This window comes from Equus caballus, chromosome 14 (assembly GCF_041296265.1).
Source record: "Equus caballus isolate H_3958 breed thoroughbred chromosome 14, TB-T2T, whole genome shotgun sequence".
NCBI lineage: Eukaryota > Metazoa > Chordata > Mammalia > Perissodactyla > Equidae > Equus > Equus caballus.
Window position 1 is genome coordinate 51,050,482 of NC_091697.1, and position 15,458 is coordinate 51,065,939.

Here is a 15,458-nt window from a genome sequence, read left to right on the forward strand (position 1 = left end):
GAGAAAAAAAGAAAGAAAAAAAAAGAGCTTGTGCTTTGAGGCCAGACTGTTGGGGTCAAATCCCAGCTCTGTTACTTCCTACCCATGTGACTTTGGTAAGCTACTCAAACTCTGAGCTTTCCCCATCTGCAAGACAGGAGTGAATATAATACTCACCTCATAGAATTGTTGTGAAGATTACATGAGATCATACATAGGCAGAGGACTTGGCATAGATAAATATCTGATAATGGGAATTTGGACAGTGGGGACAGAGATCTTCTGCCTGTTGACCATCCCTTTCCCCCTTAGCTCCCCCCCGAATGTGGTGTGTGCTGGGAGCGGCTCTGGAAATGTTTGTGTCAGAAAGCAGCCCTGAACCCCTCAGCCTCATCCAGCCCCAGGATGTTGTATGTTTGGGTGTGAGCCCTCCACCTGCTGACCCAGGTGACCTCGACAGGTAACAGCCCCCAAGCTCACTGAGCTCCCCCTTTTTCTTTCCTGATCTCAACTCAGAAGCCCCCTCATTGGCCCTCATTGTCCTCCCTGACCTCACCTTCTCTCCAGGTTCCCCTTTTCCTTTGAGCTCATCCTCACTGGAGGGAGGATCCAGCATTTTGGCACAGATGGAGCTGACAGTCTGGAGGCCTGGATCAGTGCCCTGGGCAAGGTGAGAGAGCCGAGACCCCTCCCTGACAGCTCAGGGTTCCCTGTCCCCACTAGCCCCCATCCTGTCTTATCTTATTCCTACAGTCACTCCCACCCCTTCCACTAACAGCTAAGGTTGACTGAGTACTTATTTTATGCCAGGCCCTGTGTTGAGCACTGCCCACTCAATATCTCATTTCATTTTTACAGCCCTCAGAGGTAAGGATTAGTAATATTTCACACATAAAGAAACTGAGTCTCGGAGGTTATGAAGTCACTTGGTCAAGGTCACAGAGCTAGGAGGCAGCAGAGCACAGGACCAAAAATCAGGCCTCTTTCGCCAAAGCTCAAGGCCCAAACCTCACTGTGCTGGGTCTCTTCCCACAGAGAGGCTGCCTCTGACTCCCACTACCCAACCCCCCAGTTCTCCAGGTCCAGAGGCAAAGCTGCCTTCATCTGTCCCAGCTTCTCCATTCCCAGGCAAGCCAGTCTCTCTCCATCCTGCACCCTCTCCCTGGAATTAAAAGTTCAGGCCCTGGAGTCAGATATCCTGGGATTTGAGTCCTCCAACTCTCTGCCTTGTGAGCTTTTCCATATGGGTAGAGTGGGTGTAAAAGACCCACCCCCTAGGGCTGAGGATCAAGTGACATGTGAGGCCCACACTGCCTGGCACACAGCAAGCCCTCCATCTGTGGGTGTTGAAATAGTAATTGTGATGATGATGACAGTCACTCTCATCCTTAAACAGCTTTTCCCTCAGCCCTGCTCCACCTTCAGCTCATCACCCTGGCGCCCTCCCGACAACTTCTCAGAAAGTCGTGTGCCCTGGCAGCCTGCAGTTCCTCCTTCCCCCTTGCAGCTGCCCTCCTCTGCTGTGCTCTTCTGAGCTGCTACCCTGCGGGTGGCCAGTGACTTCCCATCTCTGCAGCATCTGACACTCCTCTGTAGGAAATGCTCAACTCCTCTGGCTTCTGACCTCACTCTCCTGGTTCTCCCATAACTCCTCACACCAAGAAATTGTCTCCATATCCTTTAAGGGCTCTATCGTGGCCTCCCCAGCCGGGTCCAAGTCTCCTCTTATTCCTTCCCCAACATCTAGCCCATCCTTTAAGGCAGTGCTGCCCAAAGTGTGGTCTGCTGACTGTGACACCATACTGGCCCGTGGACTCTTTGTCATGGCCGGTGACAGGATCAGTACAGAAGTTGACAGTCAGCATTTAGAATCTTTCATAGCAATTTGACAGTGATCTCGTGTGGAATCTAACTATAAAAATTGGGGGCTTATATTATGTATGTCTTTCTTTTTTTCATTTCATTTTTCTAGTAATTCATTTTTATTGGTTTTTATATTAGTTAGTGACAGATTGGAAGTTTTTTTTAAAAAAAAAGAAAAGAAAAAACTCCCTGTTCCATGACCACAGGTGGTTTGAGAAGTATTTCTTGGAGGTCCATCTCAAACACTCCATTCTCGGTGAAGCCTCTCCTCGGCTCCCTCTGGTGGTGGGACCTCCCAGGGCATCATGATGCTTCGGTTATAGCATTTTGGTTACCCGTTCTTTCCCACCCCTACATCCCAACTAAGGGCATGAGGCTGCCACACAGGGGTCTTCTCTGTGTTGGCTGGAGCAAATTGAATTTAATTTTCTTCCTGTCTTTTTCCGTCATCTCTTGTCTTTTCCTTGGGTCTTTCCTTTGCTCTCTCCCCATCCCTTTTCATTCCTCTTTCTTCTGCTTTCTCTTCATGTCTTTCACTGCCCTTCTCTGTCCCTCTCACTCTTATGTCTCTCCCCCACCTCTTGTCTCTTTCCCCGTCCTCCTCTCTATGTCCTCATCCTCCTCACAGTGGTTCTCCCCGCTGAGCTGTCACCAGCTGTTGGGCCCCGGGCTGCTTCGGCTGGGCCGCCTGTGGCTGCGGTCCCCATCTCATACAGCCCTGGCCCCTGGCCTCTGGCTGTCAGGGTTCGGACTTCTTCGTGGTGACCACCTCTTCCTGTGTCCGGCACCGGGTCCTGGCCCCCCAGCCCCTGAGGACATGGTGCATCTGCGGCGGCTACAGGAGATCAGTGAGCAGGGGTGGGGACTTGGACAAAGGGTGGCCATGGTAGGGGGTCGTGGACCTTCATCTATTTGGGGGTCCCTATGGGAAACAGCAGAACACAGAGGATTCCGGCACAAGCTCTGGAATCATACTGCCCAGTTTTAGATCTCCAGTTCCATCACTTCCTAGCTGTAAATTTGGACAAGTTACTTAACCTCTCTGTGCCTTAGTTTCCTCATCTTTACAATGGGCACAATAATAGAGTTGTAGTGAGTTCCAAATAAGGCAATACGTGTAAAACACTTATCACAGAGCCTGGAAGGAGGCATCTTGTAAGTGTTCAATAAATGTTATATGTTATAAATGTTATTGTTGTTATCATTATTTGGAGTCACTTGCTGGTTGGGGACTGAGAGAGGGGCCTGGGTATTCTCACTTCCTCCTAAAAGAGGAACAGTGTAGGATAATGTTCCTAGGGCTTTGGAGACAAGAGACCTGAGTTCAAGGTCAGCTCTGTCATTTTATAGCAAGTAATCTGAGGCAAGTTATTTAACCTTCTGAGCTTTAATGTGTCACCTGTAAAATGGGGATAATAGTAGGTACTTCATAGGATTTAATGCAGCATTTTTCGTAAGGCTCCTAGCCTGGCACCTACATACCTTAAATACTTAATAAATATTCGTTACTATGATGAAGACAATGATGATGATAATGTCCGATGATTCTCCTCCCAGGTGTGGTCTCGGCAGCTGACACCCCAGACAAGAAGGAGCATTTGGTCCTGGTGGAGACAGGAAGGTAAGTGCTGCCACTGCCTTTGACCCTAGGCCAGCCTTTCTAGAGCCCAGCCCACATCCTCCACCTTGGCCTGCTGGACCACTGCCCACTTCCTCAAAGTCACTTCCCTAGTTCAGGGGCCCCTCTGGGTTGGGTGTTGCTGCCCTCTGCTGGTGGCTCTGAGATGTGTGGTTCTTGTGATCCTGGGAGCCAGCTCTGACTCAGGCTTCCTGGGTCTCAGGACCCTGTATCTGCAGGGGGAGGGCCGGCTGGACTTCTCAGCGTGGAGTGCGGCCATTGAAGGGGCAGCTGGTGGGGGCGGCACAGGGCTGCAGGAGCAGCAGATGAGCCGGGGTGACATCCCCATTATCGTTGATGCCTGCATCAGTTTTGTCACCCAGCATGGTGAGTGGGTACTGGCCAATACTGAGCCAGTGGGGGATGGGGAACATGAATGCAGCCAAGGGGGTGATCTCCCTGCAAGACCTTTGCCTCCAGAGACTGCAGCCTGAGGGCAACTGGCTGTATGACCCTTGGCAAGCTGCTTTACCATTCTGAGCCTCAGTTCCTCATCTGTAAGATGGGGCTATTAACAGTCCTCATCTTCCAGGATAGTTGTGATAATAAGATAACACATGTAAAGCATTTAGCGCAGGACCTGGCAGGTAGTAAGTGTTCCAGGGTAGCAGTTACTGGGGCGTGGGCATGGAGAGAGCATGGCACTGCAATGTGACTGGAGATGTCGAGCCGTAGAGAACAAAGAGGGGGCAGCCACGAGGCCAGAGCCAAGCTGTGCAGCCACATCCTTGAAGGTTTCAGCACAATTATTCTGTGTGGGAGGTTTTCAAGGCATAAAGGATCAGCTATGCAAGTGGCTCTCAGAATTCTTTGTGAGTTTTTGACCTCTGCTTTATTCTCCAGCCTCAGTAAGGATCAAGTGGATTCTATCTCCCCAGCAAACCCCCATTAGAAGGCTGGACTCTTGGGAAGGAAAATTCACACAACACTAAGGAGGGGAGTAAGGGGGAAAAGGCACATCCACGAACCTACAAATAGCTGTGCTTACAACCTGGACACTGTGTAGTCAGGGGCTCATGACAGTCTCCACGCCTTGGCAGTAGCCTCCTGCAGTGACTTCCCCACTCACTAGACCTCTGCCCTTTCTCAGCCTCCCTCGTGTTCAGAGGAGGAATGAAGTCAGAGGCCCAGGGAAAAGCCCTGGAGGAAGAGTATGGGTGTTCATACCCGCTCCTCCACAGTCCTCGCACCACTACCCTTCATTCAACAGATATTTACTGAGCTGCTCCCATGTGCCAGACTCGAGGGATATGGCAATGAACAGGAAGGTTCTATGAAGCTCAGAGACTAGTGGGAGAGATGGGTAATAAATAAGAAAACAAGTTCGGTCCTCATTATTCGTGGTAGTTCTATTCTATAAGGCCACTGCAATCACTGAATCAATGCATACTAAATCGTTGCCCCTGTGGAAATACAGGGTTAGGTTCTTGGAACCCTCTGATCGCATTTTCATCCACTGATCAATACATAATCTTATTTTATGTGTGTTTCTGTTTAAAGACACTTTATTTAATATATATTGTTGATTCATTAACTTTGAACCCGCAGCCAGCAGCACTGTAACTCACGCCTGAAAGACGCTTATTTGACATACGTATTTTCCCCATAAGGCACGTCACAGCCTTCTTGTTCTTAGGAACATTAGACAGCACTTCAGCGCTACATTTGTGGGCCATTTTAAACAGTGAAATCACCAAAAAAAGCACAAGAATACAAAAAATGTGGCTGTAAATCTGAAAAGAACATTTGTTTACCGTATGAGGCCTTAGCTGGGAACATGTCCATCAGGCAATTCAAATTTTTCTCTGCTCTGTGCCTGTTCACACATGACTGAAAAAGTGCCACACACATTGATTTTAGCAAGTAGGTGAATTTGCAAATATGATGATCTGCAAATAAGGAGGACCTGTAAGGTGTTTTCAGAGAGTGCTATTTAAAAGTAAAAGAGGTGAGGAGACAGAGAGTGATGGGGGCTGCTGTGAGTGACGGGGCTGTGAGGGATGCACAGTCTGAAGATGAGGACTTGAGCAGGGACCTGAGAAGCAAGACCATGGAGGAAGATTTCCTTCTCTGTGACCCCTCTACCCCCCAATAGCCACATACCATGTCGGGGGGTCATGGGTGGGATGCTGGGCAGGTGGTGGGAGTCTTTGGGTAGTGGTGAGCTGATATGCTGGCTGTTCTCAGGGCTCCGGCTGGAGGGCGTATACCGGAAAGGGGGCGCCCGTGCCCGCAGCCTGCGGCTCCTGGCGGACTTCCGGCGGGATGCCCGGTCAGTGAAGCTCCGACCAGGGGAGCACTTTGTGGAGGATGTCACTGACACCCTCAAACGCTTCTTTCGAGAGCTCGATGACCCTGTGACCTCTGCACGGTTGCTGCCTCGCTGGAGGGAGGCTGCCGGTACTCCCAAGATCCCTAAGAACTCCTCACAGGCAACCAAGGCCCACCCAGGAACCCCACCCACCCCAACAGAATCCCTGAAGCTCTCATGTGGGATTGGGCAGCCCCTCTCCCCAGCATTCCCACCCCCCACTCTCCCTGCGAGGATCCCCAGGGACTTAGTTCAGGGAAGGTGGGAAGGGGGCAGAGACCCGTCCATCCTGGGTTTTTTCCTCTAAAAATCGCCCCACCCTCCCTTCTCCAATCCTCTCCAACCCTCCCCCATTCCACCCCAGAGCTGCCCCAGAAGAATCAGAGGCTGGAGAAATACAAAGAAGTGATTGGCTGCCTGCCGAGGGTCAACCGCCGCACATTGGCCACCCTCATCGGGCATCTCTATCGGTCAGTACAGCCAGGCCTCTTGCAGGCTCCCTCACTGACCCTTCATCACCTCTGTCCAACTCCTGTGCTTGCATTCATTCATTCACCCCACAGACAGTTTTTAAGTGAAGGTGTCACAGCATAAAGATTCACAGTGAGGGCTTTGGGGTCAGACAGACCTAGGCCTTGATCTGGCTCCACTAGTCTAGCGTGTGACTTTGGATAAGTTCTTTGCTCTCTCTGAGCCTCAGTTTCCTTATTTGAAAGAGGAAGATGGTGTAATGAATAGTACCCACCTCATAGGTTACATGAAAGTTAAATCAGATAATCCTTGTGAAATTCTTACTACAGCACCTGGTACGGATGTAGTCAGCATTCAGAAATAGCGAGCAATCAATATTATTTCATTTTATTATCCTATGCCAGGCAAAGGATTCGATGTAGGAGACACAGAAGAATAAGATGCACATCCTCCTTAACCAGTCTGCTGGGGAGACGGGTCTCCAAGTGATTCTGGGGGGAAGCCCGGCTATGCTGTACTGATTATACCCTGTCACAGGGGCTGGCCAATGATGGCCTGTGGGCCAAATCCAGCCCTTGCTTGTTTTTGCAAATGAAGTGTTATACATAAAATGTAAAGCCATGCCCATTCATTTAGATATTTTCTATGGCTCCTTTCATACTATAACAGCAGAGCTGAGGAGTTATGACAGACACTGTATGGCCTGCAAGCCTAAAATGTTTACTATTTGTCCCTTTACCTAAAAAGTTTGCTGACCCCTACTCTATTTAAAATCACCCTCTGCTCATCTGTCTCTCCCCTGGATTGGGAGCTCCTTGAGGCTTGTGTCTCACTCACTGCTGTATCCCAAGGGCTTAGCCCAGGGCCTGGCATACGGTAGGGCTTGGTAAGTGTTTACTGAATGAATGGATGGGTTGATGAACGGGTGAGCACAAACTGCATTCCTCATGCCCTTCACACCCCTCTGCAGGGTGCAGAAGTGTGCGGCTCTAAACCAGATGTGCACGAGGAACCTGGCCTTGCTGTTTGCACCTAGCGTGTTCCAGACAGACGGGCGAGGGGAGCACGAGGTGCGGGTGCTGCAGGAGCTCATCGACGGCTACATCTCTGTCTTTGATGTAAGCTCTCGTGACCACGGACCTACAGTCCCTCTTCCTGGACTCTGGATCCTGCTCACCTCTGCATCAGAAACTATCTCCCAGAGCCCTGGGCCCCTCCCTCCCATAACTTTGCTCCTAGCATCCTTGCCCCACTGGTTCTTAGCTCTTCTGGCCTCAAACCCTCTCATACGGGTGCTCTGATCTTGCATATCTCTCCCTGCTTCCCTCCTTTCCTAGCACTCCCACCCCGCACCCCCGACGCGCACCCACACACGCCCTCTTGGCTCTTCCACAGATCGACTCTGACCAGGTAGCTCAGATTGACTTGGAGGTCAGTCTTATCACCACCTGGAAGGATGTGCAGGTAACTTGTCCTGACTCCAGACTCCTGAGTGGGCCAGCAGGGGACATCAAGATAGGAAGCTGACCTTCTGCTTCTGGACACTGGCCCTCAGCTTTCTGGGACACAGGAGAAACCCAAGGAGGGGAATGTTTGGGGGAGGGGGCTTTGGTTTAAGATTTGCTCCATTTATTCCACCATGAGGATTTGTCATCACCAAATGGTGGCAGACAACCTCAGTTCCACATGTAAGCCATCCAAGGAAGAGTTAGCTAAGGCAGACAGCGAGGTGAGATTACTGTAATCATACTAAATACAGTGGCAGACGGCTGAGGACTCATTACAGTCCGAGCACCTGTCTTCTCACGTTAGCAGCACATAACTCCAGGAAGGAGGTAGTCCCAGTTTTTTCAAATAAAGAAACTGAGTCTTGGAGGGTCACTTATTCAAGGTCATTCTGTAGTGAGGGCAGAGTTGGAGCCCAGACAGTCTGACTCCAAACCTGACCCCCAAGCAGTAAGCTGCTCTGCCTTGGGAAGCACCTGTGCAGCCTTGGGGTCCCACCGGTCCTGGAGTTCTCCCTTTTAAGGGCCTGAGCGACCTTGGGGGTGAGGGTTGGGAGGAGACTTCTGTGTGGGGGAAGCATTTATGAGGCAACATGAGGAGTCCTCTGACCTTGACTCTTTGCATCCTCTGTGTCCTCCTGACTTCTTTACCCCTCCCCTCAGCTGTCCCAGGCTGGAGACCTCATCATGGAGGTTTACATAGAGCAACAGCTCCCAGACAACTGTGTCACCCTGAAGGTCAGTCCTGAGGGGACAGGAGCAGAGATGGGAGGATGGAGGGCAGGGTTAATGGCCTGATTGGCATGAGTTCTCTGCTTTTGCCCTGACCCCAGGTGTCCCCAACACTGACTGCCGAGGAGCTGACTAACCAGGTACTGGAGATGCGGGGGACAGCCGCTGGGACAGACTTGTGGATGACATTTGAGATTCTTGAGCATGGGGAGCTTGGTAAGTATGACTGTGTGTGTGTACATGTGGTGGGGGGTCAAAGTCACCAATGACAAATACAGTAGACACTGTCCTCATGTGAGGACGTTGCATGTGAGTGGACATTCCACACAGTTGGCCACTCCCTCTTTTTCAATACTCTCTCTTCTCTTGGCTTTCATGGACCCTACAAACCCTTGGTTTCCCTTCCACCTCACAGGAGGCTTCTCTTCCTCTTTTGCCCAGATTCCAAATGTTGGAGGGACCCAGGGCTCAAATCCTGGATGCTTTTCTTTTCTCTGTCTACATTTCTCCTTGGATGAGCTCATCCATTCCCATGGCTTTAAACGTCATTAATAAGCTGGCCACCAGATTTTTATCTCTGGCCCAGACTTCTACTCTGAATTCCAGGCTCACATATCCAAGTGCCTACTTGACACCTCCACTTGTACATCTCATGAGCATCTCAAATTTAAAACGTCTAAGACCAAACTCAATTCCCAACCTCCTCCCCTAACAAAAAGCCCAGGCCATTTCCTAGTTTTTCCTAACTCAGTCAATGGCACCACCATTCACCCAGTTATCAAGGCCAGAAACTTGCGAGTCCTCTAGGACTCCTCTCTTTCCTTCATCTTCATACCCAACCCAACCAACTAGTCCTGTAGATTCTATTGGAATCTATCACTTCTCTCCATCTCCACCATTGCCACCACCCTGGTCAAAGTCACCATTATCTTTCTGATCCCCAACGTCAACCACTAAAATATTCGGTCCCAGAAAGAGAATAGTTGGCCAGTGTTCCATTCTTGCCTTCTGACAGTCCATTTTCCCCACAGCAGCCAAATGAACATTTCAAGCAGAAATCAGATCGTGCCATTCCCATGGTTAAAACCTTTCATGGCTTCTCATTGGACTTAAAATAAAATTCCTTGTTATGGCCCACAAGACCCTGAATGTCTGGCCCTTGCTGATTTCTTGGACCTCATCTCGCATAACTCATTCTCTTTGCTCCAGCCACTCTGGCTGTTTAGTTCCTCAACCACATCTTACCTAACTTAGGGCCTTTGTTCTTGCATCTTGTCATACCTGAAATCTTCTTCCTTCTGATCTTAGCATGGCTTGTTCTTCCTAATCCTTCAGGCCTCTAAGTCTCATCTCCAAATGCCTCCTCTGAAAGGCCTCCCCTGATCACCCTATCTCAGTAACTGCCATTATTCTCTCTCAGCTTCTTATTGTTTCTTAATTATTTGTCTTTAATTATCTTGTTGACTTCTCTGTTACTCTCTGCTTCCTGACTAGGCTGCGGGCTATGTGAAGGCAGGCCCTGTGTTTGATGCTCACCACTGTACCCCAAGGGCCAGCACAGTACCTGGCAGAGAGTCAGTGCTAAAGTAAATGTCTGTGGCTAGATGGTGGAATGGATGAATGAATGAATGGCTGGTGGGAGAGCAATTGGGGGCTCCAGGCTGTGGATTTCTATTTGATACCCACCCCCACCTTGCTTCTTAGAGCGGCCTCTGCACCCCAAGGAAAGGGTCCTAGAGCAGGCCCTACAATGGTGCCAGCTCCCAGAGCCCTGCTCAGCCTCCCTGCTCCTGAGAAAAGTCTCCCTGGCCCAGGCCGGGTGCCTCTTCACAGGTGAGCTTCCTTCTTCAGCCCAGCACCCACACCCCCAGCTTCTCCCCCAGGACGCTCCACCTAGCACTGCCCATTTATGCCAGGTATCCGGCGAGAGAGCCCGAGGGTGGGGCTGTTGCGGTGTCGGGAGGAGCCACCCCGTTTGCTGGGAAACCGCTTCCAGGAGCGGTTCTTTCTGGTGCGTGGCCGCTGCCTGCTGCTGCTCAAGGAGAAGAAGGTGGGGCTCTGTGGCCAGCGGGAGGGATGCTGGGGGGCTGTGTGGGAGGAGCCATGACTGCACAGACCCTCTCGCTCCACAGCCCATACTCTCATCAATCTCATTGCTTTCCTGGCCCTTTGACCTTAGTGAGAAGTCAAATGCTTCCCTGACTTCACGACCTCATTAAACGTGATCCTTCTCTCACCTCTCAACCTCACTGACTCCCTTCATGTTCTCAGAGCTCTAAACCAGAACGGGAGTGGCCTTTGGAAGGTGCTAAGGTCTACCTCGGAATCCGCAAGAAATTAAAGCCTCCGACACCGTGAGTTTTCTTCCCCAGCCCACACTTCTAGGGCCTTCCTGCCATCACCCCTCTGGCCTTTCTGATCACCCCATCACTATTCTCCTGTGCTTCTAGGTGGGGCTTCACGTTGATACTGGAGAAGATGCACCTGTGAGTACCTCCCAGCCTGGCTTTTCCTCTGACCCAACCCTGCTGCCATCCTCTATCTCTTCACTTTTTCTATCCTCCATCCCTCTAGCTGTGACCCCTCCACTCCTGCTAATTCCTCTCTGATCACCCCCAGCTACCTGTCCTGCACTGATGAGGATGAGATGTGGGACTGGACCACGAGCATCCTCAAAGCTCAGGTGAGTGGAAGGAGAGGGCTGAGGGTTAGGTCTGTGGTCCCAGCTCTACCCCTCAGCACCTCCCAAACCCTCCTGTGCCAATCCTCACCCTCTCTCCAGCATGACGACCAGCAGCCAGTGGTCTTACGACGCCGATCCTCCTCTGACCTCGCCCGTCAGAAGTTTGGCACCATGCCTTTGCTGCCCATCCGTGGGGATGACAGTGGGGCCACCCTCCTCTCGGCCAATCAGACGCTGGTGAGGTCCCCCTGCCTGCCCCAACCCTCCTGGTCCCTGCCAGTGCCCTTGCCACACTGTAGGAGGGAGTGGTGTGCCTGCCAGCCTGGTGCCCCCCTCTGCCTTCTCTGTGCCCCCACTCCCCACCCCGGCTCCTGTTGCCAGGCCTCACTGTGTCTCTGTGTTTCTCCTCCCCTCACCCCCACCCCACCTCTGCCTAGCGGCGACTTCACAACCGGAGGACCCTGTCCATGTTCTTTGTGAGTACTGTGCCTGCTCCAGCTGTGTGCCTGTCAGCCCTGTGTTCCTCTGTGCTGCCTGAACCTGTGTGCTTTCTGAATTTGTCCTGATGCAGGCGATCAGCGTGTGTGTGTGTGTGTGTGTGAGAGAGAGAGAGAGAGAGAGAGAGGGAGACGAGAGAGAGAAAGAGCAAGTGAGTGAGTGTTCAGGTCAGAAAGAATGAGGAAAATGAGGGATAGTAGGATGTGGTGAGAAAAGGGGGAAGTGACCTCAGGATCTGAGAAATAGAAGCAAAGTGGTTAAGTGAGTGCATTTTGGAGTCAGACAGACCTGGGTTCAAGCCCCAGCTCTACCATTTACTCTCTGTGTGATCTTGGGCAAACTACTTAACCCCTCTGTGCCTCAGTTCATTCACCTGCAGGGTAACCCACTGTACAGTGTTGTTTTGATATCATACATGCAAAGTATTTTGCAGCATCTGGCTGAGAGGACGAGCTCAATAAATGTGAGTGATTAGTAATCTGATAACTCTAATGCTGTGCCTGCTTCCTGCCACCCCATTCCCATCCAGCCAATGAAGTCATCCCAGGGGTCTGTGGAGGAGCAAGAGGAACTGGAGGAACCTGTGTATGAAGAGCCAGTGTACGAGGAAGTGGGGGCCTTCCCCGAGCTTACCAAGGACACCTCCACCTCCTTTTCCACCATTCGGGAGCGGACAGCCAAGCCAGAGACCTCCCTTGCCAGCCAGAGGTCCTTTGATCAACCCCTTCTCTCCAAGCCAGGCACCCTGGGCCAGGAGGAGAGGCCACCTGAGCCCCCTCCAGGCCCCCCTTCCAAAGGCAGCCCCCAGGCACATGGGTCCCTGGAGGAGCAGCTGCTCCAGGAGCTCAGTAGCCTCATCCTGAGGAAGGGAGAAACCACCACAGGCCCGGGCAGCCCCTCCCAGCCCTCCAGCCCCCAGGCCCCAAGCCCCAATGGCCTTGCAACACAGATGCCTGGCTTCCCCACCCAACCTCCCTGCCCTTCCAGTCCACCCTCCAGCCAGCCCCTCACATGACCCTGGGACGAGTCTGAGGGAGTAGGGAACCAAAAGACCCGAGTTCTCAACATGGCAGACATGGCTAGGAGCTTCCTCTGCTCTGGCTGAAAAGACTCCAGAATCCAGTGATAGTGTGGAAGGAGCACAGGACTGAGGGCTCTGGAGGCTGTGTCCTGCCCAGAGAGTGAGCCTCCGCTCACTTATCTGTACCATGAGGTAACTGAAATAAGGAGAGCAGTGAAGTCAGACTGTCTCTCAGAGCTGTAAGCCCCACATATTTCCCGACAATGGCAACTCCTGCTTTATATATTTGATAGGTAGGGGTTCTGTGAGAGAGTTGGGGTTTTAACAGAATGGTTTTACTGCATTAAAGAAAAAAAGGATTTGGAAGCCTAAGATCTGAATGATCTCTAAGTCCATCCTACCCCTATATTCAGGGACTACAGTGGAGTCCTGGAGTGGGGAGGTTGATTGGGGTTGGGAGCTGAGGCAAAGAGGAGCCAAAAGGATGGGTCATTGTTAATAAATCTTGGAACCAAAAGGCTACCATTCTTTTATTCACTCATACGTTCATCCATTCATTCATTCAACAAATATGTATTAAGTACCTAATTGGTTCCAGGTCCTGGGGATCTAGTATGAACAAAACAGATGGGGCTTCTGCTTTTATGGAGCTTCCACTGTAGAGGGGGAACAGAAAACACGGGCTGGCCCTGTGGCTGAGTGGTTGGGCTCGTATGCTCTACTTTGGCGGCCCAGAGTTTCCCAGGTTCAGATCCTGGGCGTGGACCTAGTGCCGCTCGTCGGGCTGTGCAGGGGCAGGCAGCATCCCACGTGCCACAACTAGAAGGACTCACAACTAAAATACAGAACTATGTACTGGGGGACTTTGGCGAGAAGAAGGAAAAAATAAAATAAAAATAAAATCTTTTTTTTTTTTTGAGGAAGATTAGCCCTGAGCTAACTACTGCCAATCCTCCTCTTTTTGCTGAGGAAGACTGGCCTTGAGCTAACATCCATGCCCATCTTCCTCTACTTTATACATGGGACACCTACCACAGCATGGCTTTTTGCCAAGCAGTGCCATGTCCGCACCCAGGATGTGAACCGGCGAACCAAGGGCCGCTGAGAAGCAGAAGGTGCGAACTTAACGGCTGTGCCACTGGGCCGGTCCCTAAAAATAAAATCTTCAAAAAAAAAAAGAAAAAAAAGAAAATACCCACAAACGAATTCAGTGCTGTGAAGAAACTAAACCAAAGTGATGTTCTTGAGAGTGATGGTGGAGGTGGCCTTTAGGCTGTGTGGACAGGGGAGGCCTCTGTGAAGAGTTGAAACTTAAGGGTAAGAAGCTAGACGTGTGGCGTGTGATGGGAGAAGGCGCTTCTGGAGAGGGAAAGCAGCAGGCATGAAGGTTCTGCAGTGGGAAGAGACTTTAGCCTGTTGTGGGAACAGCAAGGAGGCTGGAGTGGCCAAAGCACAGTGAGTGGGGAGCAGAAGAGAACGAGCTGAAGTAGGAAACATCAGCAGGGGCCAGATCATGCGTAGCTTTCTAGGCCATGCTAGGGCATTTGGGTTTTATTCTGAAGCAGTTGAGGAGGTTTAAGGAAAAGAGTGATGAGATCTTATTTCCATTTTTTTTAAAAAAAGAAGATCAATCACTCTGGATGTTTTGTGAACCATGGGTTGCAGCGGGGAAGAGTGGAAGCAAAGAGACCAGATATTAGACCAAGAGACTGCTCATGGGGGCTTGGACTAGGTTGGTGGTTTTGGAAATTGAGGGAAGTGGATCAATGGGAGATATTGTTTTAGAAATAGAAACCTATAGGAACCTATAGGATTTGCTGGTGGATAGAATGTGGGGGTAGGAGAAAGGGCACACTGACTCTGGGTTTCTGACTTTACTAACTGGATGGAGAGTGGTGCCATCTAGTATGTTACCTGGGGGAGGTGACTGGGGCGGGATCATGAGGTTGAAAGGAGAAGTTTTAGAAGTTTGAGGTACCTATCAGATATACAAATGGAAGTGTCATGGGCTGTTACATATGTGAATCTGGCATTCGGGGCCACAGAACACTGCCTTTTCCAAGTCGGGGGTGTGGTGACGGGGCGTGGGCCAAGGGTAGGTGAGGGGGATGAGGAAAGGGTGCATGGGTCCTCAGCAAGGAGTGCTGGGGCTGATAAATCCTGATGTGCAGAGCCTGAAGGGCAGATCCTAAAGGTGATGGGGGCTTTTGGGGCCGAAAGGTCCTATGCTTATCTCCCACTCGTTGGTACTGTTTAGTTTCCATTGGCCAGGGATGTACCTGTGTTTTCCTCTGAGATTGGTTCCTTCCAGGCTCCGGGCGTCTTTCTCATCCCGGCTCATGCTGGCTTTTCCAGTTCAGTGGGAATTGGGAAAGGTCTGGGACCAGCCTTCTCTCCTTGGTCAGACGCATCTTCGCTCAGGCATCCAGTGACAGATTGAGTTCCTCGCCATTCTTCACTCTTCGCGCCGGAACAGAAGATCTGCATATGTAAATACATGATTAGAAATAATTAGGAGCTGAGTCAGCGGCTCCACTAGAAATAGAACCCAGGCGTCTTGACTCACAAACCTGGGGTTCCCCCACCTCCCAGCGGACGCGGCGTCCAGCCGGCGGCCCCGACCCTTTCCGGGGTATTTGCAGCAATAACAGAGGTTTACGTAGTTTCTCGGCGGCCCCCTGGCGCTTCGCCGCCGGGCGCGCAGTGCGACCAGACGT

At 51.2% G+C, this 15,458-nt stretch overlaps 1 protein-coding gene, 1 long non-coding RNA gene and 1 other non-coding gene across 11 annotated transcripts in view; 1 reads left to right on the forward strand and 2 right to left on the reverse strand.

Moving 5' to 3' along the window:
• The window catches only part of ARAP3 (ArfGAP with RhoGAP domain, ankyrin repeat and PH domain 3), a 34,698-nt gene extending 21,440 nt beyond the window's left edge, over window positions 1-13,258 (forward strand). For 5 of the 9 annotated variants that reach the window (XM_023617513.2, XM_070234044.1, XM_070234040.1 and 2 more), the window contains 19 exons: window positions 292-439; window positions 547-649; window positions 2,471-2,690; window positions 3,400-3,463; window positions 3,684-3,847; window positions 5,708-5,920; window positions 6,196-6,301; window positions 7,273-7,420; window positions 7,698-7,766; window positions 8,471-8,545; window positions 8,641-8,755; window positions 10,244-10,372; window positions 10,456-10,589; window positions 10,811-10,893; window positions 10,990-11,025; window positions 11,159-11,222; window positions 11,322-11,459; window positions 11,660-11,698; window positions 12,250-13,258. In XM_023617513.2, coding sequence (XP_023473281.2) covers window positions 292-439; window positions 547-649; window positions 2,471-2,690; window positions 3,400-3,463; window positions 3,684-3,847; window positions 5,708-5,920; window positions 6,196-6,301; window positions 7,273-7,420; window positions 7,698-7,766; window positions 8,471-8,545; window positions 8,641-8,755; window positions 10,244-10,372; window positions 10,456-10,589; window positions 10,811-10,893; window positions 10,990-11,025; window positions 11,159-11,222; window positions 11,322-11,459; window positions 11,660-11,698; window positions 12,250-12,735 — 2,534 coding nt within the window. In that variant the 3' untranslated portion in view covers window positions 12,736-13,258. The remainder of the gene's footprint in view (window positions 1-291; window positions 440-546; window positions 650-2,470; window positions 2,691-3,399; window positions 3,464-3,683; window positions 3,848-5,707; window positions 5,921-6,195; window positions 6,302-7,272; window positions 7,421-7,697; window positions 7,767-8,470; window positions 8,546-8,640; window positions 8,756-10,243; window positions 10,373-10,455; window positions 10,590-10,810; window positions 10,894-10,989; window positions 11,026-11,158; window positions 11,223-11,321; window positions 11,460-11,659; window positions 11,699-12,249) is intronic. The other 4 variants (XM_023617514.2, XM_070234043.1, XM_070234041.1 and 1 more) reach the window with 1 other exon arrangement.
• On the reverse strand, window positions 10,372-10,516 carry MIR9157 (microRNA mir-9157). The gene has a single exon (NR_128231.1). It is a non-coding gene; the product is annotated as a microRNA mir-9157 (primary transcript).
• LOC138917468 (uncharacterized) lies at window positions 13,259-15,448 on the reverse strand. The gene is made up of 3 exons (XR_011425541.1): window positions 15,312-15,448; window positions 15,021-15,222; window positions 13,259-13,904 (listed from the first exon to the last, which is right to left on the reverse strand). It is a non-coding gene; the product is annotated as an uncharacterized lncRNA (long non-coding RNA).
• Between the last annotated feature and the right edge of the window lie 10 nt (window positions 15,449-15,458).